The sequence below is a fragment of the Diceros bicornis genome, chromosome 25, assembly GCF_020826845.1.
Source record: "Diceros bicornis minor isolate mBicDic1 chromosome 25, mDicBic1.mat.cur, whole genome shotgun sequence".
Lineage (NCBI taxonomy): Eukaryota > Metazoa > Chordata > Mammalia > Perissodactyla > Rhinocerotidae > Diceros > Diceros bicornis.
In genome coordinates, this window is record NC_080764.1 from 16,162,648 (window position 1) to 16,188,820 (window position 26,173).

The following is a 26,173-nucleotide window of genomic DNA, read 5'->3' on the forward strand; positions in this document are numbered from 1 at the left end:
ACATAAGCTGGTCCCATGACCAAGCTCGGGCAGCCAAGGGCAGCTGGCCAGGGCTGACTCTGGACATTACATAACCAGAAGGCTGTGGATGTTTCCAAAATGGAATCCAAAGCAACAGGTTCCACAAATTTAGTACATCTACCCTCAGGCCTCAGGACGCAGGAATAGTGAGGCCTGGAGGTCTGCTTCCGGGATGGTTGGGTACCACCCGTGGGCTGGGTCACTCCTCAGACTCAATTCTACCCAGGTGCCAAGGCTTGTCTCCTCTGGGGAGTTTTCAGGCCAGTGGGGTCTCACCCTCGTTCCCTCATTAGATGGACAAGCATTCACCAAGTCCCTGTTACATGCTGGGTCCCACCCTAATTGCTAGGGATGCAGATATAAGCATGAGTAAATGGGGCTGCCAGTTCTCTTGGACCTGAGCACACCCCATCTCGAACTTCTGGTGATTCACGCACAGGTGTCTTTCCTCCTGACTATACTTCCTAAGCACAGGAACCGCATCTTCCTTGTGGACTTCACGGCTCCTGGCACAGAGCCCCGCACAGAGGGAAGTGCTACAAAGGTGGGGTGACGGACCAGCTGCTGAGTTGTTCGGGGTGAAGCCCCCAACCTCTGCACTGGGGCAAACGTAAGTTACCCCTTCCGGCACCCACAGCAGCTCCTGCTTAGAAGTAACACAGCGAGTGTCCCAGGACTCTTGGGATCCTGAAATGCCCGAGTGGAGAAGGGCTCTTAAGGGCACAAGCCCAACCCCACACTGTTAACAGACGGCAAAACTGAGGCTCAGGAAAAGGGACGATTCCAAGGTAAGCAAGCCATGTGGGAGTGGAGCTGAGCATAGGAAGCAGGTTCTCTAGGTTTCAGATCTGATGTTCTTTTTCTTAAGAACAAGAACTTCCTGAATGTGCCTCATAATGTTAATATGCTCAGAAATATGTTCAATTGCACGAATAGGCTTAGTAAACGGTGCTAACTAGCCAGGATGCAAGAAGATGATTAGAGCTGGGAAAATTGGCAAAGAGGGTACAGTTGCTACCTTGGGGTGCAGTTCCTATGATCAGCACAAGTTTAATGTAAAGACTCGAGGGGTTAAACGTGAGTCGTAACCTCAACTGCATAGACCAGTAGGCATTGTTGAAACTCAAGAAGTCAGAGGTTGGAAGAACTCGTAAGACAATTTCGTCCAACCTCCTCATTTTACAGATGGGAAGACTGAGGCCCAGAGGTTAGCAGTTAGCAGGTAACACAGCTGTCTGCTCTCTGGTTCCAGAACCCAGCCTCTTAACAACGACCTCTGCGGTACTCCACCTGCACTGGCTCTGGGATGAAGCAGCCACCATGCCCTGCTCCCTGCCCATCCCTTTCTGCTGCCTCAGCAATGCCCTCTCCAGGCTGGGTCTGGGACTCAGACACTGAGCAAATGCACACCCACCTTGCCTCCCTCGGCCAGGACTCTTCTGGCAAAAAAACACAGGAACCCTCCTGGAGCCGGGCTGCTGTCACTTACCTTCATCTGCTTGATGGTGTAGACCAGCGTGCCAAAGGGCCCCTCCTTCACCAACTTCTTGCCCACCACCTTGGCCCGGATCACTGCAGAAAAAGGCAAGACAGAGACAGGGAGGAGGTTAGGGAGGCCTGCACCACGTCAGGGACCACATCTCAGCTCAGGCTTCCAGCCCCCAGGGTGCCTGGAATTGCTTTCTTACCTCTGAGCCAACTCGAATAGATGATTGTGTTTATAAGAGCAAGAATTCAGATGAGAAACACTGGGTCGGGGGAGGAATGGAGGAGAAAAGGAAGGCAGTCATCATTCGAGTTAATTACCCCGAATGTTCACAATTGCCAATGCCGGAAATTCCTAGGCTGCACTCACCCCTGCAGGAAGGTTTCTTGACTCTGGTTTCACCATAATCCAAAATCTACTTCTCCTGGTAGAGCTTTTTGCCCTCCCTCTTTCTCCAGGACCCCTTCCTGAGCGCCACTTCATCTGGGGTTCTTCCTTTGCATGTATCAATTCGCCGTGTCCTGATATGCCGGCAGGCTTGTGATGCCCCCCACCTTCTTTCCATGCCCCAGTTGGCATTCTGATGGGGCCCTTGGTACCCAGCACTTAAATGCAGTAGAGGGTAGCCCAATTAGGGTGTAGTGGAGCGGCGAGCAGTTGGGAGCAGGGACTCAGAGCCAACCGAACTGTTCCAATCCCAACTCTGCTCTTTATGGCTATTGTGACTGTGAGCAAGCAACCTTTCTGGCCTCCAATTTCCTCTTCTATAAAACCAGGATAACAATGGTACCAATCTCCTTAACCGAAGGGATTAGGCAAGATAATGCATGTGAAACTCTTGCCACCATGTCTTGGATGTAGTGTACGTTAGATAAATGTTATTAATATCATCATTATTATCATTGTCATTGACAAAAATGAAATGGGCTGACCATGGAAGGATTGTTACCAGAAAAGTAGCTCCCATTTATCACACACGTATTCTGTGCAATGGAACATCTCACTTATTTACTCCTCACAACCGCCTTATGAGGGCACTGTTAGCACCCACGTTGTACAGATGAGGAAGCTGACAGAGAAGTGACGCCACTTTCTCTTTCTGAGCCTCAGTTTTCTCATCTGTAAAGAGGGTGTGACTCTACTTATGTCAGAGAATTGGAATGAGAATTAAAGAAAAGATCTTATGAAATTTCTTACTACAGCGTGGGAGAACGGAGTTGCTCAGTAAATATTAGTTGACTATGAAGATGAAAATAATTAGACAGACCCAGTCTGGAAGGCTGGAAGAGAGGCATTTACTACAAGCAGTGGGAACACAGAGAAGGAGGGATTGACTTGGAGATTATAAGAGACTGTGTCTGAGAGTGAAAAAGAAGCACACAATAGCTGTCTTCAGATATTTGTAAAACCATCACATGGAGGACCGAATGGACAGGTCGTGAAGACAGTTTGAAAATTGCAGAGAAGTCGTATTCATTGGCTCAACCAAAGGAAAAGTCATCTGATAAGAACTAGCAATGAAAGTGCCGGGGTGGGGGGGGTGGCAGCCACAGGGCCAGAGTGTCTCCATCAAGGGGGGCTGGATGCACTCAGGCTAGGACCTTGACCAGAATGGAATGGATTTTGCATGTACAGCAGCCATGCTTTGAATCACAAATTGAACTCTTCCAGCTCTGAGATTCTGTCACTCTTTCCTACCTCAAGTTGTACTTAGCCCCAAAAAGAGTAGGTGCTCAGTAAATGTCTGTTAAGCAGAATACCCTTCACACTCTTCCAGCTCTGAGATTCTGTCACTCTTTCCTACCTCAAGTTGTACTTAGCCCCAAAAAGAGTAGGTGCTCAGTAAATGTCTGTTAAGCAGAATACCCTTCACACACACACACACACACACCCCTGCCCATTCTAGTAGCTCTGTGTCCTTCTCCATTTTGGATGTTCCATCATGTTTCTCCATTCTTTGACTCTAATCTTTTTAAAAAAAATCTTTACTAGGAACCAATTCCCCCATCCCGACGGGATTCTGTCCTCTTTCTCCCCGAATGAGCTTGGATCCTACTCTCCCAGTCAGATGTGAAGTCAGGACCCAGATGAATCGACGGCCCCTCCAGACCTTCCTTGCCAAGAATGGCAAAACACGGAGCCCACTGGCAAAGTTAGCGGTTTAGCAGAGGCAGCTCAGATGGGGAGGAGGCGAGTGGCTGTTTCCAAGTCTGCTGTAAAAACGAGAGGTTGGCAAGATCTGAGGCCAAGTTCCCTCAAGATTCCGTATCCACCTCTGTGTCTAACTTCACAGCAGCATCCTCGGCAGGGAGCCATCCTCCCAGAGGCCCAGGGACGATTTCCTCTACATTAACTCCCACAGGCAGGTTGTAACAGCTTAACTGTCGGACAGAAAGCATCTCTGCCAGAACTTTCCTATTGATTCTTCCTGAATTGATTTGGCTCCATCTTCCACTGCTTCATTAACCCAGAAGGTAGACTAGGGAATGAGTCTTTCCCCAGGGGGGGAAGAAAAGCAAAAGGGATTCCTTTAAATAGCAACATCTACCCTTTCCTGGCTCAAAAATGGCTTGACTTCATTTAGACATAACATGTCATAAGCAGACCTCTCCCATAAAGCTGGGTACTTCTGGAAGCTTCTGCACGCGCAGCGAGCCAATTGCTTCCTTACCCTGAAATGGCCTGAGCTTGGAATCTTGTCATCTGAGAATAGTTCAGTGAAAAGAGAGTATGTTTTTGTAGTCAGGAAGCCACATTTGAGTCTAAGTTCCACCATTACCGTGTGACCTCAGGCAAACCCCTGTGTCCCTGGAGCTCTTCCCTCCTAAATCTCTCTGATTGTCTTGGCCCAGTGCCCCTCACGTGGCTTATAAGTGATGTACTTATTACTAGTGGAGCAGCAACAACATGGCATAGCATTGAAAAGCTCTGGAGCCTGACTGCCTGGGTTCAAATCCCAGCACTAGTGCTGTGTGACCTTTGGGAAGTTACTAAACCCCTCTGTGCCTTTAATTCTTAATCTATAAAACAGGAATGATAATAACAATACCTCATAAAGTTGCTGTGAGTGTTAAGTACAAGCACTGAGAACAGTGGGTGGCCCATCCCAAGCCCCATGTGTTTGCTGTCACTGTTATTAGCATGACCACCATGACCATGATGTCTATTGTTATTTGTCCCTCCTGAGCATTTTTAGGCTTCTACCATGCACTATAAGCTAAGGCCTGGGAGTTTGCCCTAGGATGAGAAGAAAGGCAAGCTCATCAAAATACTCTGGCCTTCTGAAATTTCAAGGAGAGGTGGGGAAGCACACATGAACTGGTCAGAACAAACGTGTGAGGTGTTTTCAGGCCTGGAACACCCACCCCTCACAAGTACCTGTCCCATCTCATCACCCACGCATAACTCAAGAGCGGCCCATCAGGACCAAAGAAGATCCTGTGGTCCTAGTGCAGAAAGACTGAGGCAGAGACGGCCCAGCAGAGAGGCCACACCAATGTTTTCCTTACAAAAACAAAACTTCACTAAACTGAACTAAAATTAAATAACCTTCTGCTCTCCCAAATAGATTCCCAAAGTCCTTCCAAAGTAAAATCGCCAGCCAACCCCAGATCTGCCTATTTGGTCTGTGAATTAATATGTCTTTATTTGCTTCAGTTTCTCCTCTGCAATTCAAAGGCGTGCTGTTTTGTGCTTTCCTGTTTGGCAATAAGGGGGCTCCCGAGGCATCCGCTGGCCCGGGGGCCACAGTGGACAGGAAAGGTGAGGGGAGGTCATGGTTTTCCAACAACAACAGAAGACAGTTTCCAAACTCGGAGCTGATAGCACGTCGGGCTCCTCTTGCCACCTTGATGTGGCAGCTAGAAGCCAGGTTTACAGATGGGCTGGATGGACACAGGTTGTCTTTATTCTCTTCCACACGGAGAGTGGCCCCACACTGTCTACCCTGTGTCCTCCAGCAGCTAAACCAACATGGGCGTGAACTGGGTTGGTGTCTGGGAAATTTGGGTTGGGTGCCAGTGGGAGTGCAAGAAATAGAAGTCCCATTTCCTTCCTCCACAGAGTGCCGTCTAGTGGGAAGACAAAGTTTAAAAGTTCATGGCTAGAGGGCTGATCTCCAAGGTACAGAAGCACCAGTCAGAGAAAGGCCGGTGGGGGTCGGGGGGCAGGTACAGCCTAAACCTCAGTCTTGGAGCTTCTTATCCTCCTGGGAAGGGACTCTGGACTTCTGGGGGTAAGGAGGTCAAAAGAAAACAGAGTAGGGCCGGCCCCGTGGCTTAGCGGTTAAGTGCGCGCGCTCCGCTGCTGGCGGCCCGGGTTCGAATCCCAGGTGTGCACCGATGCACCGTTTCTCCGGCCATGCTGAGGCCGCGTCCCACATACAGCAACTAGAAGGATGTGCAACTATGATGTACAACTATCTACTGGGGCTTTGGGGGAAAAAAATAAATAAATATAATTAAAAAAAAAAAGAACTAAAAGAGATCTTAAGAATCATCTTTAAAAAAAAAAGAAAAAGAAAACAGAGTAAACAGTATTTTAACTTAAAAGTATGTAGGAAGAAACTGACCAGGCTGTGTGTGCTTCTGTAATTGGCATTCTGTAAATATATGTGGGGCCCTCTTAAATACATATAATACACCTGAGGATCCAGGTGTAAAGGTATATTTCTATTGAATGATCTTGTCTTCCTTTAAATAATTTGGGGGGGGGGGTGGGAAAGGCTCATAAGAGCTTGCAAAAACAAGCGAAACAAGGCACATCCTTTCCAAAAATAATTGTGTGCTGCCTGCCCGCACCTCCATCCATAGTAATATAGACCACAACCAGCACAAGTTTTGAACAAAAACCAATTCTGATGGCAAACAGGATTCAGCTTCCAGTGCAACTTACTGGTATGTCCAGAAATTGCACATTTGCTGTTCATCAGCGTAGTCAGAGGGGGATAAGATACCCAGGAGCTGGCCCCTGCCTCTCACCCTCTCCTTCTACCTCCCATCCAACCATCTTCAATCAAATCCAGACCTTTCTACCCCAAACTAATGGTTAGACTTTCCTACTGGCAGGCTGGAAGGCCAAGTTTGGCTGGTTTTTAGATCAAGGATCCTTTAACTGAATTAATGTACACCAACTTCAGACTCCAGATTCTGCCTAAGCATCCTGTTGAGAGCAGTACAGATGCTCTCCAGGATACAGGAGTTGATTCAGCCATCTAGCGGGTGAGATGCTACCACTACCACACACACACAAAGACACACACACACACACAGAGCCCCATTCCTGTCTCTCCAAAGGCCCTGTAGAATGATTTTGCTGGCTTGAGGTATGTTTTTAGGAAGACAGTGAGGATAAGAAAGGCACACCTGGCCTGCAGGTAGAATGAATTTCTCCAAAAGCAGAAGTCACTGTTAGTGTCAACCCCAGGGAGGAGGCTGTTCTGATGGGAACCCAGCAGGCAGGATCTAGGTAGGCAGAAAAGCCTGGACCGTGGGCTCGCCTGTCTCTCTAGGCTTGGACTTGGAGCAAAAGAGGAGTCTGGGAGTGTTAAAATGATGCCCACCCCCATGGAAGCCCACCAGAAATGAGGAAGGAGGGAAGCCTGTCATCCAGCTTGTCTAATAGTCAAGTCAGTAGATGTTTACTTCCTGGTTGTCATCCCCACAGGATGACCGAGGAAGGGTCCTTCCTGAGGCCAGAGTGCTCGTGGCAAAGAATAAGAGACCCCGCAGTGGGGCAGGCTCACAGTCCATCCGGCTCAGCCCACTAAGCAATTCCCTGATCCTGTGCACCCTGGAGATCCTGCATTTCAGCCTGTCCAGGAAAGGCAGAGCCAGGCTCCCGTGCTCCTCCAGCCAGCCCACCTGCTAATTAATCATCATCTCCTTGCATTTCATTGCCTCCCATCAGTAAGTCTAGAGGGGAGGGAAGGAACTAGAATACATTGATAACCACAACTACCATTGCTTGAACCCCTCCTACGCGCCAAGCAGTGGGTGCATGCCATCTCACTCTATCCTCATGATAACGCTGTGAGGTGGCTACTATTGTCCCCATTGTCCAACTGTGGAAAAGAGGATTAGGTACCCCGAGAGCAGTTTTGCATCCCAGTGGAAAAAAAAAATTGGTAGGTCTCCCAGGAAAGTAGACTGCCTAAAAACCTTTCCACGAGATTTGTACTGATTGCCAAATAGTTCCTAAGTTTTCTGCACCTCCCCACCCCCACTGTCAGCTCTGCTAAGGATCAGAGGGGAGGACTGGTCCCTAGGAGGAAGGACCCCGGATAAGCTCCCAATGTCCCCCACGACCCCTTGACCACCCCACCACCCTTTCCCAATCATTCACACACACACATCCTCTGGTCGGTAATAATAATCCACAAGGAATCATCAGCAATATAACAGTGCATCATCTGTTGAGCATACTGTGCTCCCCAGCGAGGCTTTCATGGAAGAAAAAAAATAACTTAAAAACCATAAAACTCAATGATCCCTAAGGTTTCTCACAGCACTACAAGTCTGAGGTTAGTTAGACTGATTAATCAAATGAGAGAATGTATATGTAAAAAGGAACTTTGTAACCCTGAAGGGAAACAGATGATATACTGTTAGGTTGCTGAGGGTGATTACTTGCAGATTCTTAAGCGTGCTAATCAGAGGAAGACAGCAAGGGACCCAAAAGAATTCTTGCGAGTCAGCATTTCCTCCTCCCCTGAGGATCTTCAGTATCCACCTCCAGTGACCGTTTTCAAGGCCCTCCTCTGTTATCTGCTGCCTCTTTGGGGACACTTTGATGAAGTCCACGTTTGAGGAAAGAGCCTTAGGAATTAAGCCCACCTTCATTGGATCCTTCTGGTTCCCAGCCTATTTGTTACCACAACCCCAAACCCCAAAAGCCCCCCTAAAAAGACTCAGAAGCTGACAGATCAGACCAAGAAGAGCCCGAGAGAAGTGGCCGTGATGCACTGGAATGAACAGGATTGGAGCGCGTGGAACCTGGATGAAGTCACTGCGTGACCTTGGGCAAGTCACTTCCCATCGCAGCCTATGAATTGGGGTGATGATTACCAACCTAGACAGGTTCTTGTGAGGACCTGAGCCCCCTCCCGCACGCCATCAAAGCAGCTCTTGTTATGACCTCCACAGTGCTCAGTCCAGTCAGCAGTGGGTTCTTCATCCTCTTATTCACATCCAGCCTGTGGCTTTCATACCGTCTGTACAACTGACAGCTCCCACATTTTTGCAGCCTCCAACCCAGAACTCCCGTAACCTTTAAGTCATATATCCAAGCGTCTACATCCGGTCTACATGTACACCCAGAAGTCTAATAAGACATCGCAAATTCAACCATCCCAAACCGAGCTCCTGATAACAGCCCTCACCCACACCTGGGCCTCCCATGGCCATCCCCATCTCAGGAAATGGCAGCTCGTTCCACTCTAGCATCCCGGCCTCCTTACTAATCCTCCATCACCCCAAACACCCCCTCAGGCCCTTTGTCCTTGCAGTCCCCCTGCTGGAACACTCTGCCTTCAGTAGCCACATGGCCCCCTCACCTGTTTCAAATATCACCTGGCCAGGGGGCCTCCCATGATCCCCCCAGATCCCTGCCCCATGCATTCTCTATATCCCCGGCCAGCCGTACTGTGCTCTGTAGCATGGGCCACCCTCTGACCTGTGATATAGCCACTTGTTTGTTCAACGATGGTCTCTCCCCACTAGAACGCCCGCCTCACGAGAGGGCAGGGTCTTTGTTTTACTAACTGCCGTAGCCCGAGTGATCAGAAGAGAGCCTGGCACACAGAAGGGCCTGATATGTATGTGCTGAATACATGAAGCTAAAAGTGCCACACACATGGAGGGTGATTTAAAAAATACAGAAATAACTCCCTCGGGTAAGCTCTGGCAAATGACCAAGACTTTCTGAGCCTTATTCTATCAAAAAGGGATAATGGCAGTTCTCAGTCCAGGAGTCAGACACACATGTGTTCAGCCATCATTTATGGAGTATTGTGCTCAGTTCACAGGGCCCCCGGAGAAAAATGAGGCCCCGAGGAACTCAGGGGTCAGAGTTAAGAAAGACAAATAAGGAAACAGGTGAAGGACATTCAAGTCTGGCAAACACGGCAGAACAAGCAAGAACCAAGAGCCGGTGTGCCACAAAGAGGGGTGAAGTCTGTCCCGGGGGGGGTGTCAGGAGCTCTCTGGAGGTGACAGCGGATCTGGGCCTCAGCCTATCCCAGGCAAGAGCCTCAGTTTGCTTTATCTGAATCCAAAGGAAGCAGATGCCTGGAGCAGACCTGGTGGGGAGGGGCTAAGGAAAGCAGCTGGGAGCGAGGCTGAATCCCAGTCCGGCTCTTAGCAAAGCCAGGGCAGATCTGACCTCCTGCCTTTCCGGGGAAAATGGCCGGGGAGAACATGAGGGGGGCAGGGCAGGGCAGCCTGTGTGAGGAAGAATGCTCTCGGAGCCATCTCAGAAATAGACTCTTCCTGCATCCCACCCTGGTCCCCTGAAGGCACTGCTCTCTCGTCAGTTTCAAAGGCCCTTTTTGTTGATGTCAAAGCCGCAGCCAGACAGTCAAGATGCACTCTCCATCAAGATAGGGAGGCTCCAGTTCAAAGCCTGTCCTCTTTCCGTTAAGTAAAAATATTAATCTTGGTTTTATTTAAGCAGGTTTTTTGGCAAGAAATGAACCCCTGCGGCTAAAAATAAACCCAAATACACACACACACTCAGAAAAATCTGGAGAGCTGCAAATCATTTCAACCCAAGTTTCCATCTCAGGGAAAGCTATTAAAAGCGGGAGGATATTAAAACCTCTCTCTGCACAGAGTCTTGTTTCTCAGTGCCTGCCTTGTGTTCTGGGGTCCCCGAGGCAAGGCTGTCCTGGGGATGCCCTGTGCTGGGCCTCCTGGCAAAGGGGGAGGAGGGGCATGTGTGGGCTTCTAGCTCTCCTCACCTTGTTAGCACTATGGATTTCTGCTTGAGCAGGCCAGGAAACACACAGGGGCCCGGCTGACGTCTGCTGTATGTGAAATGAAGGGGCCAGAGAAGGCAGGAAAGGGGACACGAACTCAGACATGTCAAGTTGCCTGGAACATTGAGATAATCCAAAAAGGAACACAAACAAAATCTACATCTCACTCCCTTTCATGTTTTAAGTGGTGACCTCCATTTTTAAAATGTTAAAAGACCAAATTTAAGAGTCATCGCCTAGGCATACGCCTAGACTTGGGATTAATACCTTTCGTTTCTAATCTAACCACTTTTAAAGTCAGCCACTCTCAATTTCTTCCAGTGCAGAAAACTATGGATCATGTGGTCCAGGACAGGGCAAAAGTCACAGGGCTGGCTGGTTCCTGGATTCAGGGCTGACCGACCTGGGGAGTGAGGACCATCTGCAAAGGGAGAGGGTGTTGCTGTGACCTGGATTTCTAAGAGGCCAGTAAGGCGACTGCCCCAAAGTGTTCACAAGCATGATTAGAATTGCTGAGGCTTGTACTCCGCAAAGCAGAGTTAGGAGGGGAATGTCAAGCATAGTAAGTGGGAAAGGTGTCCTTTTCCCATAGCCTCCCTCTTTCTCCCAGGAACAAATGAGAGCAACAACCCCACCCACATCCCCACCTAAGCCTCCCTTGGTTTCGCAGCATCCACAGGATTATTCAAGCTCAGGGATGTGTACCTGGCTCTCCAGAACTGAGGCCCCACCTCAAGCCACACCACTCCAAAGCTTCTAGCACCCCTCATCACACCCCCACCCCCGCTATACTGACCTGTCCAGTGACGCCCCTTGTCTCCATGACAATGACTTCCTTCCCATGCATCTGCCCACACCTCTGTCTCCCTACCAGACCCACCCAGCTGAAATGCCACCTCCTCCAGGAAGCCTTCTGCCCATCCCAGGCCAACCTAATCCCTCCTGCCTTCTGCACAGCTTCCTTTCTTCCTGCACCTGTTCTACCTTACTGATCAGGTACTTGGTGCTCACTGGCCTGAGTTACTAGATGGTAGGGACTGCATCTGGGAATCCAGCACCTGGCACGGTAATTAGAACATGGCAGGGGTTCCCAAAATGTTTGTTGAATGCATGAATGAGGCTGCAGGAGGGAATGGAAGGTAACACAATAAAGGAAGACAGAGATGGTTTCATGTTTAGGCTCTTGGAGTGAGGGGTCAGAAGTCCTAGTTCTAAGGCTCACCCAGAAAAGAAGAGGGAGGCAGGTGAGAGTGTGATCTGAGAAGCTGAAATGGGACCCTGATCCCCAAACACTGAAGATTCACACCCAGAGAGAGGTGAGCCGTGGGGTCCTGTGACAGGAGGCCCTGGTTAACACGTTGGTTAACATGTTGATCTCTCGGCGGTGGGGCAGTCCCCTAACTCCACCTACAGATGAGAAACCCACGGTCAGAGGACCCACCAGCGTCCTACAGGTCAGAGGTGCCGCCGTCTCCTCCCTCTCTTCCTTCTTCCCCCTCCTCCTCCTCCTCCTTCCCGTCCTATCACGGGTACTGGAATTAGCTCATTTCACTAGTCACTATTCACTCAGAAGTGTCTGAAGGACTGAGTGCCTCAGATCCTGTACTGTGTCTTGGGGATTCAGCAGTCAGCAGGTAGACAGGGTCCCCCGCTTCGGGAAGCTTATTTCTATCTTAGGAGACGAGAAGACAGGCGGTTATAGTCCAGGGAGCCGCAGAAGCAGGCAGCAGACGCACCCAGCAGGGCAGGGAGGTGCTATGGACACGTGCTGGGGGAGACGTCATGCCTGAAGTGGGAGCTGAGACATCACCACGCGGCGGCCAAGGGAAAGAGGAGGAGAGGCCCCAGGTAGAGGAGGGAGCAGAGCAAAGGCCTGGAGGCTGAGAGCCTGGCCCACTGGAGTGATGGAAAGCACTCTGACAGATGACAGTGTGACAAGGGCAGAGAGGTGGAAGTCAAGAGGTAGGCAGGGACGCCCAGCTTGGTAGGCTGGGTCTTGCTTCAACCTCTCTCATTTCTTGGTGGGTTTCCACTCTTTGAAGGCAGTGATGAAGACTTCCCACTCCGTCCCTGCCCCCAGCCCTTAGGATAACATGTGCCCAAGTGGGTGCCTGAATGGTCGGCTGACAGGGGGCCCCCAAAGCCTCAAGACATCCCTAAAAGCAAGTCCAGCCTTGTCCTACTTTGCTTCAGGCCCACCACTTGTCCTATTCACATCCCATCAGTTCACATCCCATTTCTGATCCTCAAAGTCAAGATTTAATGAATCCCTCTCTTCCCTCGGACCCTCCTCTCAAGCCCCTTAACCTTTAGAGTGGTTTTTGCCTTGGATGTTTTGGCTGGCTTAGCATCCCAGAATCTAGGGTGCACGCTGACCTCTAGAAAGCTCTACCCCACTGAGGGTTCAGAGGCGCTGACCTGCTCACAGTCATGCGGCCACACTGGCCAGACGTGCTCAGAACCCCCTGCCTCTCCCAAGCGCTCCAGCCCTCCCCGGGGGCCCATGGGAAACTTTATCCCACACAAGATGCCACCAGAATAGCAGCCTGGTCTTCAACCATAGCGCCTTTGAAGCAGTGCCCAGAAAAATACCGTGCAGACCAACGGTTCTCAGAACTTCGAGCTTTCAGGTCAGGTCAGTGTGTGAGACCAGAACAGCTGGCAACATCTCAGGAGCTGTCTGTAGTATTTTATTTTTCCGCTAATTGGGATTTTGTTAGCTGGGAGAGCCGAGGGACTCCGGGATAGGACCAGGAGCAGGAAAACCAAGGGACCGTTAAGCCAAGGGACCACTTCCCCCATTTGCATGCCAGGCCCGCAGATGCATCTTTGCAGACAGACAGCGAATCTGCTCTCAAATGCACCAGGGATGGTTGGGAAACTTTGCTGTGGTTTGAACAAGCAACATTGTCTCTGGGGATCATACAGCACAGACGCCAAGAGGACTGTGGTATGTTTATACCTTACCCTTTGGGTGGATATTAAAACAGTCAAGCTTCCCCTCTCCCCTCTTTAACTCACCTAACTTCAGCCAGGAACAGTGTGGACACTAAGTGGACACAGCTGGGAGGGTCCCATTTAAAGCAGGTGCTCTCCTGCCCAGCACACTCAGAACCTCCCCTCCAGCTCACAGCCTCAGTACGTGGGCAGAAACAGGTATGAGGATACACAAGGCCAGACTGTAGATCTTCAAGCCCCAAGGCAGTTAATGAGGGATATCGAATCCTGCAGGTGTGGAGGAATGGGTGGAGATAAGACTCACGTGCCTTTTAAGGAGGCCAACTTCTGTTTTAAAGAAAATACATGGGGCCGGCCCGGTGGCGCAAGTGGTTAAGTGCATGCGCTCCGCTGCAGCGGCCCGGGGTTCGCCGGTTCAGATCCCGGCGTGCACCAAAGCACCACTTGGCAAGCCATGCTGTGGCGGCGTCCCATATAAAGTGGAGGAAGATGGGCATGGATGTTAGCCCAGGGCCAGTCTTCCTCAGCAAAAAGAGGAGGATTGGCAGATGTTAGCTCAGGGCCGATCTTCCTCACAAAAAGAAGAAAGAAAGAAAATACGTAAGTAAAGAATGCTAACTGCTGCCCTCTCTGGTCAAAATGGGTAATGGCAGTGATAAAGCCAATTCCTGGTCATTTTGAACAACCTGGCCGGGCTGACAGTGTGGTGGGCAGATGGTGTCAGTGGTAATGAAGAAAAAGACCACCTCCGCCTTGAACACCTGAATACATCCACAGCACCCGAGCTCTCGTTCAGTCAGTCAATGTTTCTTGAGTGGCTACTATGAGTTCAGGCATTGGTGGAAACCCACCGTGAACAAAACAGATGCACCTTACCCATATTAAATTAATCCTTATGCATATTAAATCTGATTCTTAAAACTCACTTGTAAGATACGTAGCATTATTTTCATTGGGTAGATAAAGAAAACCAGACTCAGGATAGATAAGAAACTTGTCAGAGGTCACACAGCTAGGAATTAAATCCACATATGCCTGGCAGCAAAGTTCATCTTCTTTCTACTATTCAGCATTTCACAAATCCGAAACAATCAGCCAACACGTCAAATGCATCAGAAATGCAGAGAAAATGAAAATTCCCAAAGCTGAATTATTAGAGAAGGACTCATATAAGCCACAGATGGTGAGAACTTTGAGGTGGAGTTAACTCTGCAAACCAGAGAAGTCCAGTAATTAGCCTAAAGCCCATGGTTTGGGGGCAGGGAGCACAGGCCTTAGGACCAAGGAGAGGGACAAGGGGAGACAAGCACCTTTTCTGGACACGTGATGGGCAGCCCTGGTCTAACTCTGCTCAGCTGCAGGGCCTCAGGGCCTTTGAACATGCCGTTCCTCTGTATGGAACTCTCTTCTGCTCCCCTTTGCCTAGCAGCTCCCATTCATCCTTCATATTTCAACTCAAAGGACACTTCCTCAGAGGGAGCATTCCTTGACCACTCCACCCACCATCAGACTAGAACGGGATTCTTGTCATATATTTGCATAGTCCCCAGTTTGTAAGTATATGTTTGTGCATTTGTTTGAATAATGTCTCTTCACACACATAGTAAATTATGCTGGGATCATGACTTGTTTCACTCACCTTTATATCCCCAACATCTCACATAGTGTCTGGCACACAGTAGGTGGTTAGTAAACAGTTGCTGGGTAAAAGAAGATGTCTTTTCTATCTTGGCACCTAGTGATGGCTTCGCGAGCATCTCCCACTCTGTCTTCCTCTGCTGTGCAGTTACTTCACAAGCTATATCTAACTGCAACTTTCCAAGGCCAATTCCACTGCCATGAGCTGACCAAGAAGAATGCATTGAGTTTTGATCATGGAAAGAAAAGACGGGGGATATTGCAGGCAGGGGGAACAGCATGAACAAGGGCACAGTAGTCAAACTGAGCCTGGAGTGTCAGAGTCACATGGCTAAGGGACAGTGAAGACCCTGGTTAGAGAGAGGCAGAGAAGGCTCATGAGCTCATTTGGACCCAAACAAACATCAGCTTCTCTGGGTCACAGGAGCTTGAATGGGGCACTTCTCGGGACTGTCCCACCATCTGGATCTGTGCACGACAGCACTGCTTCTCTGTGCCCAGGATTCTCAGCCCCCAGAGCCCCCGCCTGGTCCTGTCCTGATAACCTCACCCTGGCCATGTCCAGGCTTATGAGTGTCTTGGAGAATGGACTTCTGAACTCAGCCCACCGACTTGTCCCAGCTGGGCAAGATACATAAACTCCGCAAGCCTCAGTTTCCTCATTCTGAAGAAAGGTGGATAGCATATCTGTGAGGACGGAAAATAATAAAGATGGAAACCACCTAGCACAAGTTTTCCAAAATAAACCCCAAACCCCCTCTTCCCCTCCACCCCTCTAGTCACTTCCCAATGTGGAGGATCATTCTTTCTTGACAGAGTTGCCTGTGGACCAGATGGGACCAATGAGTGTTAGGAATGTGGACACCCCTACAGGCAGTTTCCAGATTCCATGTGGGTCCCTATCCAGCTGCCAGGATGGCACCCTGCACCAGACCAGAACCAGTACATTTTCTGGTGCTGGGGACCACCCAGAGCACACCTCTCCCGACAGAGCTTCCATCTGGCTGCACTCGCTGAAGGAGGGCTGGCCCGATAAGCACCGCATGTACTTGACCACAGCTAGCCTTGTTGCTGGGTGCTGGGCCACCCTCAAGGCCAATTCCCACGCCACAGAGCATCCCCAGCACAGCGGCCTCCCCGCACCCCACCTCTGCCACACATCTGAGGGCTGGCAGGCTGCGCAGAGTGACCATACTTGACGCAGAACTTCTTACGCTGCCTGTCCATGGGTGGCTCATAGGAAAATGTGGGCTGAGACAGTTTCTGAAGCACCCCCCCCCCAACCAGTGCTCACAGATGCTGCCGACTAGAGTAACGCAGAGCAAATAGGGACATGCTTTCCTTGACATTCCAGTGTTCCCAGAGTGTAAGTAATGAGAGCATCAGAGATGAACACGTTTAGCCAGACACTGCCATGAAAAGCAGAATGGTCATCGGAGGCAGTGCCCAACTTTCCCTATTGACAAGAATACTGTTGTCATTGATTATAATGCTAATTATAATACTGTCATTAACTATAATAGATGCCACATCCATCAAGCCCTGACGATGCACATCAGTGCTAAATGCTTCAATGGATTATCCCATTTAAGCCTCATTAAGACCCTATAGAGTAAGTGCTGTCATTAGCCCCATCTTGCAGAAACTGAAGCTTGTAGAGAGTGAGTGACTTTCCCCGAGTCATCCGACTAGGACGCGGTGGACCAGCACGCCAGTCCAGGCAGCCTGACTCTGGAGCTGCTGCTTTTCACCCCTGGGTCTTATCTCCTTTCTGGAAGCACATGTCTGACCACAGTGCAGTGGGACAGGCACATATCACAGGCCACAGACTCTAGGCTGGGTAGGACCCTCACAGTCACTCAGTGTAACCTCCTTTGAGTTTCTTCTACAGTCTCATCCCAGGATTAATCTGGCAACTATGAAAACATCTGTGACCTCGGTCAGCCTGTTCCATGTTGAGCCATTTTTTGCCTGCACCCAAATTCTTCTTTCTCCTGCCTGTGGCCTCCCCTCAGCTAGTTGACATCTTAGGCTTACACAAGACAAGCTATTGGAAGAATGTGGTCATGTTCCCTAAATTGTCTCCAGGATAAGTCTTTTCATAGATTTTGATGGCCCTTCCCCACCTGTGATGTGGTTCCATGTCCCCTCACCATCTTGGTCTCCCTCGGGGCCTTTAGCTCTCTCACTGTGTTGGTGGGGGATGAACACAAATTGCCCATGGGGTGCCACTCAGGGTACAAAGTTGAGAGAGACCTCACCACTCTGGATCCTTCTACTACTGGCAATGCAGTCTTCACCGCCATCCATTAAAAACCTCTAGTGTTCTCAAAACAGATTCTGTCTCCCAGCTTTGACATGATTTAATAAATAATTCTACCTACTCCACTAAATAGCTGTACTTATCTGGGTGTGGAAGTAAAGGAATATTTGGGGCGGTGGTGGGGGGAGTCTTATTACATAGAAAGTATTGATTAGTAGGAAGAGCCCCAGGCCAAGAGTGGGAGCTGGGTTCTCTATCCAGGTTCTCTATTCCGGTCTTCCATTCATTTGCTATGTGAGTTCTACAAATCACTTCCCTCTTGGAGCCCTAGTTTTTTATTCTGCTATTGAAGGAGTCAGACTGGATGTCTTCTAGGGTCTCTAAGAGGCTAAGGTTATTTTACCATCACCCTATATCTCTAATTCATGCATTTCCCCTGGGTTCTACTCTCTCCATTGGTAATGGACATCACGTTCTCCCCATCTGCTGGATCTAGAATCATGTCTTTGAACAGTTGATCCAACTTGAGTAATTAGGATGCTTCAGGTGCCTCCTCTGGCCTTGTCTTAAAGGTCTTTCATGGCCTGTAACCTGTCTAGATGATTTTAAGTTGCCAAAACTAGCGACAGCAGCAAGTACAGAGTTGGTTCCTAAGTCACCTCACCTGGTCCATCAACTGCACAATTGAGTGGCTCTCACCAATCTGTTTTCTTTATGAGTCACTATTTTTTTTTTCAGTAACATCCTATTTTCCAAGCTGACAGTCTAGTAAAGAGTTTATTTCCAAAAATTTAAACAAACTTGGGATAATTTCAGTGGTTAAAGTACATTATGGGAGCACTGGACATTAATGCCAGGTAGGGTCTCCTGCTCTGCATGTTCCCATATCTACCCACAGAAGAATTCTAAAAAATACTGAGAAGAGGGCTTCTGCCTTAATCTCCCAATAGTTTATTAATCTGAGGTGATAAAAATGCTCCCAGGATGACATCTCCATAGGGACTGTGCTCTAATGACCTCACATGTACCAAGTGGGGATATCCCATATCCCTGAAGATAAAATTAAGCTACCCATGACCTGATGATTTAGTTTAAAAGTAGCTAAGACAATGGTCCAATAGACATGTAGATTGTCCAGCTCACTCCTTACATGTTCTGAGTAACTTGAAACAACTCACCTCTCCTCTGGGTCCCTCCAATTCTCCTGTACAGTAGAACAGGGCACCATCCTCCCTGAATGGCTTATTTCAGATGCTCCTTGAGCTGCTCAGAAAAAGCTCTTCCTAAAACAGGAGGAAGCTGTCTTCTCTTCTAGCCAGCCTCAGGTCCCCAAAGCCCCCTGAAGGGCATACTTTGAGGCATAAAGGCCAGGCTGCCACCTTGATCTCAACTTCAACCTCAGGCCAACCTGAACCCAGCCCAGCTGTATCCCAGCCCTGGAGGGTTCTATTTTTGAAACAGAAGGAATATTCAATATTTTTCACTCTGTCAATATTTTTACCTTCATCTCCCTCCTCCTCCCTCCTGTCCCCATGCCCCTGGTTGGGGAAAAAAAAGATTTTTTTTTAAAGGCCAAACAAAAGCAAAACCCTCTCCAGGCTGAGACCAGCAGATCGTGATGTTCTGGGCAGATTTTGCTACGTGCCAGCAAAGACCGTCAGCAAGATCTACAGGAAACACCTTGCAGAATCCACTGGGAGAAGCAGAGGCCACCGAGAAGTGCGGGGCGGATACACTCTTGGTCCATGTGACTGGCTCTCGAGGCCAGGGTACAGGAAATGGCCTTGGGATTCCAGGCCTCGGGAGGGCAACCACACAGCTGTGGGGGGGGCCTTGCAGATCCTCTGGTGTTTTCCATTGGGAATTCCTTTAACTTGCACATCTGTTCCCAACTGCCTGTGCATGACCTGTGTGGAGGGGACTCAATAGAAAGGCCAAAGGCAGCTTCCCAAGGGTCTTCTGCTCCAGGGTTTAGCAGAAGCCACATTTTCTGTGGAAGAGGGACACGCAGTGCAGTGGTCAAGAATGTGAGGACTTGGGCACCTAAGAACCTGAGGTTGAATCCCAGCTCCGACTTCTACGAGCTGTAGACTCTTGGGCAAATTATTAACCCTCTTAGCCTTGAAAGTGGAGATGCCTCATAAGGTTGTTGTGAGGATGAAATCAGATACTGAACATAAGGAACTTAGCACAGTGCCTGGGCACGCAGTAACCTCTCGATAAACAGTGGTGGTGATTAGGATTTCACAAGAGGCCCTCTTTCCCAAGGCTGTGAAGAGGCCAGAGGGCAGTAGGAGAAAGAACCAAGCAGTTTCAAGAATAGAGAAAGGAAAATGCAGAGGACTAGCCGGGCCCCATATGGGGCACTGCAAGCTCACAGCCTGGCTGCCACCTTCCCCTCGCGAAATGTCGGCTACCCCACTTCCTCTTGTTTGGGGCATTGCAATTTCAGGTCAGGCTGAAGCGGGAGACATTAACTGGTATTGGTCCAAGTGGAGTGAACACCTCAGAGCAGTGCAAGACATGGAGAGGAAGCATTGCTAGAGATGCTAATGAGTCATTAAGTCCTTCAGGGTCACATCTTGGTCCCTTTCTACCTGGGGGCAGGGGGAGTTGGGACGGACCCAAAGTGGTCCAGCAGAGTGTGTGGGTAGGCACACTCTTCCTTGCTGAGAAGCTGCAGGTGTGGGAAGGCACCCTGATGTGCAAAGTGAGGCCTGAGAGCCATGGAGTTGGCAGGCCTGCTCAGGCCAGTGTCAGTGGCCAGAGCCCGGCATTGTTCTGGCTGGAGGAGGGAACAGCCAGCGGCCAGCATCCTGTGGGGAGGCCATGCTAGAGTGAAGGCCAGGTGAGGTCCAATTAGGGTCTGATGGAGGTGGCTGGCCCTGCTATGGTGGGGATGCTGGCCAGACAGAGCTTCTAGCACCCATCAATCCCCAGGCCAGTAAGCCTAGATGTGGGTGCAAATGAAATGCCGAGGGCGCCCCCTGCCCCTCGGCCTCAGCTGGAGTGAAGTGCCAGTCGGGGGCCAGCTGGGCAGAGGAGACACGTTTCCTTGCTCTGTGCGCTGTTTGGTAACAATCATGGCTATTCTTTCAGCACCGCCAGGACCAGTAGGCTGGGGGCGGTTCTTTGAATCACCAGGCATGATCAAGAAAGGAAGGTTCAGATCAAAGAGGGCACCAGTTTTAATGTTCAACACAACTCATGCCTCTCTGGCTTGAGATTGAAGTCAGCAGTGGGGGATGGGGGCTGCCAAGAAATGCGAGCTGAATTTAGCAGTTCCTTTTTTGTCCCTGCCCCTCTTCTTCAGCAGTACACTCTGGAGGGTAGAAATGGTGCCAGTTTCAGCTGGTTCCTTGTGCCAAGTTCAAGCAAGCCAGTAGTTTCCTCCCACCCCCAAGGCTACCTCTGGGGCAGTGGGGAGCTAAGGACCAAGTTGCCTCAGTGATCCTTGCTTCTGTCCTCCCCTTCCCCATTGTGGAGACCCCTAGTAAGATAGGAAGAGTGTGAATTTCCTTATATGACTATCTCCCCCCGTCTTGGCCAATGGACTCTTTGGCCCCAATACACTCCCCTCTGCTGGCCCCAGCATTGAATCTGGGAAGGCTCAATCCAGGGTGCTGATGAGCCGAACACATGGAAGTAACGCGTGTAGGAGGGTGATGATGCCTTCTGTCTCCCAGCGCCAGCCCAGCGCATTTGCTGTGGGTAGACAAGATCTCCTGGCTGAGTTGGGAAACCTTGGTGCTAGCTGCCTGGACCACTAGCTCGTGGGATAGCCTTGGGCAAGTCACTTCCCTTCCCTGGGCCTGTTTCCCCATCTGGGAAGCAAAGAGATTGAATAAAGGCCCTTAAAAATCAATGAGTCTACATGGCCCTGCCTGTGGTCTAGAAAGCTCATCTAGATAGGCAGGAAAGCTTCTTTAAATTCTGGTCCTTCCTTCCTGGGGGCACACCCATTCGGCCAGTGGCTGGATTGCTGACCTCCTTCTGGGGCTCTCTCTAACACAGCAGCCGACAGATGGCAGAATCTCCCAGAGGCCTGCATCTCTGAAGGATCTGCTGCTTCCCATCAACATAAAAGAATGTTGTCTTGAGAGGCTGTCTGCTCCTAAGTGGCCTTGGAAGAACTTCCCTTCTTGAGATTCGCCCACTCCAGACCAGAGCATAGGAGCTAAGTTGAGTCCAGCATTGCTTCTCACTAGCTGGGTAAACTGGGGCAAGACACTTCACCTGTCTGAGCCTCAATTTCCTCATCTATCAAAGGGCGTTCGTTCAGGCATTTAACAAACATTAGAGTTTCAAGTATGTTCTAAGCAAGTGAACAAGACAAATGAGGTCTCTACTCTCTTGGTGCTTAAACAATGATGGAGGAGACAGAAAAAATGATAAGCAAACACTCAACTGATGTCAGATGCTAGGAGAAAAAGCAAATAGAGAACGGTGGTGATGGTGGTGGGTGGTATTTTAAGATAGGGTAGACAGGGAAGGCCTCTCTGGGAAGGTGACATTCAAGTGGACAACTTCACGAAGAGAAGGAGCCAGCCAATGAAAATCTGGAGACAGTGTGTTCCAGGGGGAGGGGACAGCATGTTCAAAGATCAAGAGACAGGGACAAACTCGGCGCCCGGAGCATTCGAGGAACAACTAGAAGGCCAATGTGGCCACAGCAAAGCAAGGGGAGACAGGGGCCAGATCCCATAGAGCCTTCTAGAACTTGTTAAGGAGTTGGGAAGCCACTGGAAGGCTTTGAGCAGGGCATTGCCAAGATCTGGATGACATTTTAAAAAGGTCATTCTGGCTGCTTTTTGAAGAATAGATTGTAAAGGAGACTGCAGTGAAAGCAAGGGAATTAATAATCGTCATAACCACCCCTTCCCTGCCCACCTCCCAGGGTCACTGTAAGGCTCCCACGAGATTCATGCTGACACCTAGAAAATGCCAGAGGCACAGGAGGAGGCGTGCATCCTCACATGTTTTAAAATCCATTTTTACAAGTAGGGGCTTGCAGGGCTTGGCACCGGCTGTTTGGAACTGTGTCCCTGTATGGATTTCAAGGAAATAGGGTAGGGCAGCAGATTCTGCCCTGCCTGAGCGATGCAGCTGTCCAGGCCTAGATGAGTTCACATATTTAACCCGGGAGCTTTGCCCTCGGCCGTGCCTGCCTCTGCTTTGGGGGCTGGTGCCGGACGGGGCTAAGCTAACACCCAGCAATGCGGAGAAGCTGCCACTCCACGCAAACTCACCTGCCGAATTCCTGGCCAAAGTTCCTCTCTCCTGGCCTCACTTTCAAGACTGGGAAGGAAAGAGCAGAAGAGCTGGAGATCTGTTCACTTAGTGGTTTTTTATTTCAGAGTGGCCCCTTGCAAGGATGATCAGCCAAGCCCTGGGACCCCGAGAGAACGCATCCCAGGGCTCAGAGAAGCGGGGCTTGAAGCATCAGGGGATCCAGTCCTCTCCCTTCTGCTGGGATTGGAGCACTGGCTTGGAAGCTGGAGGTCTGGATTCAAATCCTGTCTCTGCCTCTAGGTTTCCTTAAGTGGAGTTTAGAGAAGGACAGCAGCAGGCATCTCTCAGGGCTGTCATGGGGATCGAGTGGGAGGGCAGACGTGAAAAGACCCGCTGAGTGCCTGCCTTCATTCACTCACTCACCCCTTCGGGGTGACAAGCTTTGGGCTGAACAGTGAACCCCTGTGCTTAGTAAATGTTTGGGGATTCTGAAGATGCACAGTAAAGTGTATTCCAGCTAAAATGGAATACTATCTAAAATGCCAGGAAGCTCACAGAAGAAAATAATGAACAGGATGACATGTACTGAGTATCCTGTTTAAAAAAAAAAAATTAAAGGTTAACTTCTCAGGATCTCAATTGCCTATCATCTGTACAGCAGGGGCACTGAAATTTCCTGAGGCCTCACAGCTGGAATCTGACAAAATGAGATCGAGGTATCTGTTTTCTACTGTACCTCCTGGTCCACACCCTACCTGTATGTTTTCTGGGGCTTTCTCTGTGCTTTTTATTTTCTCGTGCTATTTCTTTTTTACACAAGTAATACAACTTTACTTAAGAAAAGCTGGGAGGAAAAAAGAAGTAAACAAAAAGAAAACCATACGATAATTTTTTCAAATAACCTAAATTCCCACTCTCCAGTTATAACTATGCTTCATATTCATATGTTACCTTCAAGACTTTTTCCTATGCTCATATAAACCTGTGGATATGTCTTCCCCCCATAATAGAATCATATAGAACATACTTGTTGGTGATCTGGGATTTTTTTAATCCTAATATGTCAGTCCACATAGCTCTGCCTCATCCCTTTGAATAGCTGTATTGTTTTCAATTGCATAGATATACAACAATTTGTTGGACATTTTTATAAACAACTGCAATAAACATCCTTGTGTGTTTGTGTATACATATAAATATATACATATAAATTTATATATATATATGCAAACATATATATGTATACATACACAGATCTTAGCACACTTACCTGATAATTTCCTCTGGATCTACAAGTTATGACCACTTTTTAAAATTGTCATTTTAATATTATTTGAATCCAAATCAGCAGACCCTTCCTACTCATGAGCTGGCTACTCTGCAGACACCTAAGTCTTGCTCTGAGCATAATAGCTAAGGAAGCATTAGCATGGTTTCTCAGTCCCACAAGCTCACTCCTACCTCCCCCCATCCTCCCACCCACAGCCCCTGTCCCTACCCCACTAGGCTAGCTGGTGATCGAACCTGAAAGAAATCCTATCTTTCTGAGTCCCATCCCTTTTCTGCCTCATTGGACCCAGCCTGCTCTTTCAAAGTTTTTACAAGGTCTGAGTAAACATCCCAGGACAGGCAGGCCCAAGAGGAGCCCAGTCGTTTATGTCATAAAGTCACTGGTCAAGGCCACTTCCCCAGACAAGGTCCCTTCCTTCCTCTGCGTGCCCCTTCCTACTTATAAAAGCTCTCCGCTTGTGATGGGCGGTTTTAGTGTGCTGCACTAGAGGATAGGGAGCCTCCCCTTTGGTCAGACAGATGCAAGCTGCCTTCTCCTCTCTCTGCCCAGTGTCAAAGGCATGTGCCTCAAACACTGGTCCTGAAGCAAAAAAATGACATCGAAAGAAGAGGAAACAGATCGGAACGTTTCTTGTGAAGTCAGACATCATAACCCATTCAAGAATAAAAGTAACATCCTTCTATATGGATATAGGGAATTTGCACCATACACACATGCCTCTAACCAATCTGAATTCAGTGATTCTATTTGGCATAAACTTATGTATAATTTATTATAAAATTATATATATATATATATATATATATATATATATATATATAGTCTCAATTTTAAAAGATCTGCCCAGTTTCTCCCATTCCTGACTCCTGAGTGAGCTTCAGCCTGGGATCTGCTGTCTCAGGTGGCTCTAGTCCCTGTATGACTCTGGGGCTGAAAGATACAGCACGTGATTGTCTTAGACTGTGTCCCCCCACCCCCAAAAAAAACAACCCAGCTGCTCCATCCGTGGCTGCTCAGCAAAGAAGCAGTGATCTGTCCCAATGCTGAAGGAAGACCTGGCTCAGGTGGCGTTCCTGAGAGATGGAGCTGTATTCTAGAGGAATTCAAGGGCTCTCTGGCTTTCTAAAGGTGACTTTTTGCCTTTCTCTGTGCTGACTTTATAAGATGCCACTTCTTTACCTTTATATCCATAGGTGTCAAAAGATCTTCCCCTGCAATCACCGTGTGACAAGAGATTGTGGGGGTACCTCGTTTTATAGGTGTGGAGATGGGGGCTCTGAGGCAGAGTGACTTGCCAAGACAGCATAGACAGCTGAGGATTCTGCTGTGACTGGAACCTAGGTCTTTGCACTCAGTGAGACCCCCTCCCCGCCCCCATGAGAGCCTATCAGCTCTCTTCCGACTTCAGGCTGCGTGTCCAGAGCCCAGCCCTTGCGGCCCGAGTTGCTCTTGGTGATGCTTCTCCTTCCCTCCAATTGTGTTTCCTGTTGGTGGTTGCTTACCCAGTCCCAGACCACTCTGCTCCAAGCCTGGCCAGCTCTGTGCCAATCCACAGGACCTGGCTATTTCTGGGCTGGGACAGGGAGGGCCCACGGCATCCTGGTTTCTCAGAGGTAACTCTCTTTGGCAACCCCCCAGGTACAAATCTGGCTCATCTATTTAGAAGAGCAGAGGAAACTCACCCCACCCACAGCCCCCAACGGGAACCCTGCCTCCTGCATCCCCTGCGGCAAGTGCCAGCAGGTCCCACCCACTGCAGGTCCCTCAGAGACAGAGGAAATCCAGCTCAGGCCCTCACAAGCAGGACACATGAGCAATAGGGACTCCCAGGGAACTGACCACAGGACATAGTAGCCCCTGGGAGCCAAAGGCGAGTGCCTGGGAAAGGGGCAGGCTGCTGCTGGCTCCCCACAACGTGCTATAGCCCGATATCCAGGGAACCTGCTGAGTCCTTGCTTTCCCATCATTGTTCTTTTATCTGATTATAAAAATAATGTGTCACCATTGTGAAATTTTATTTTCCAGAATATACTGGTCAAAATTAAAATCACCCAAAATCCCCATAACCCAAGGATAACTAGTGCTGATATTTTGGTATACAGACATTCAGACTTTTCTCTAAGCATCTATAGACATACTAATATCTTTTTTTTTTTCTTTGCAAATTGGCTTCTCTTACTCAAATGTGCATCATGGGAATATCCCCACATCAGTACATAAAGACTACTTCAAGCTATTTTATGGCTACCCAATAGTCCACTGTATGAATGCACCATAATTTATGCAATCTATTTGTGATAGACACCGAGA

The 26,173-nt window shown here is 49.2% G+C and overlaps 2 protein-coding genes across 2 annotated transcripts in view; one reads left to right on the forward strand and one right to left on the reverse strand.

Moving 5' to 3' along the window:
- Positions 1-26,173, forward strand: part of SYN3 (synapsin III) — a 424,113-nt gene that overhangs the window by 134,054 nt on the left and 263,886 nt on the right. The window lies entirely within an intron of this gene.
- Positions 1-26,173, reverse strand: part of TIMP3 (TIMP metallopeptidase inhibitor 3) — a 58,006-nt gene that overhangs the window by 11,924 nt on the left and 19,909 nt on the right. The window contains exon 2 of the mRNA XM_058568481.1: positions 1,511-1,593. Coding sequence (XP_058424464.1) covers positions 1,511-1,593 — 83 coding nt within the window. The remainder of the gene's footprint in view (positions 1-1,510; positions 1,594-26,173) is intronic.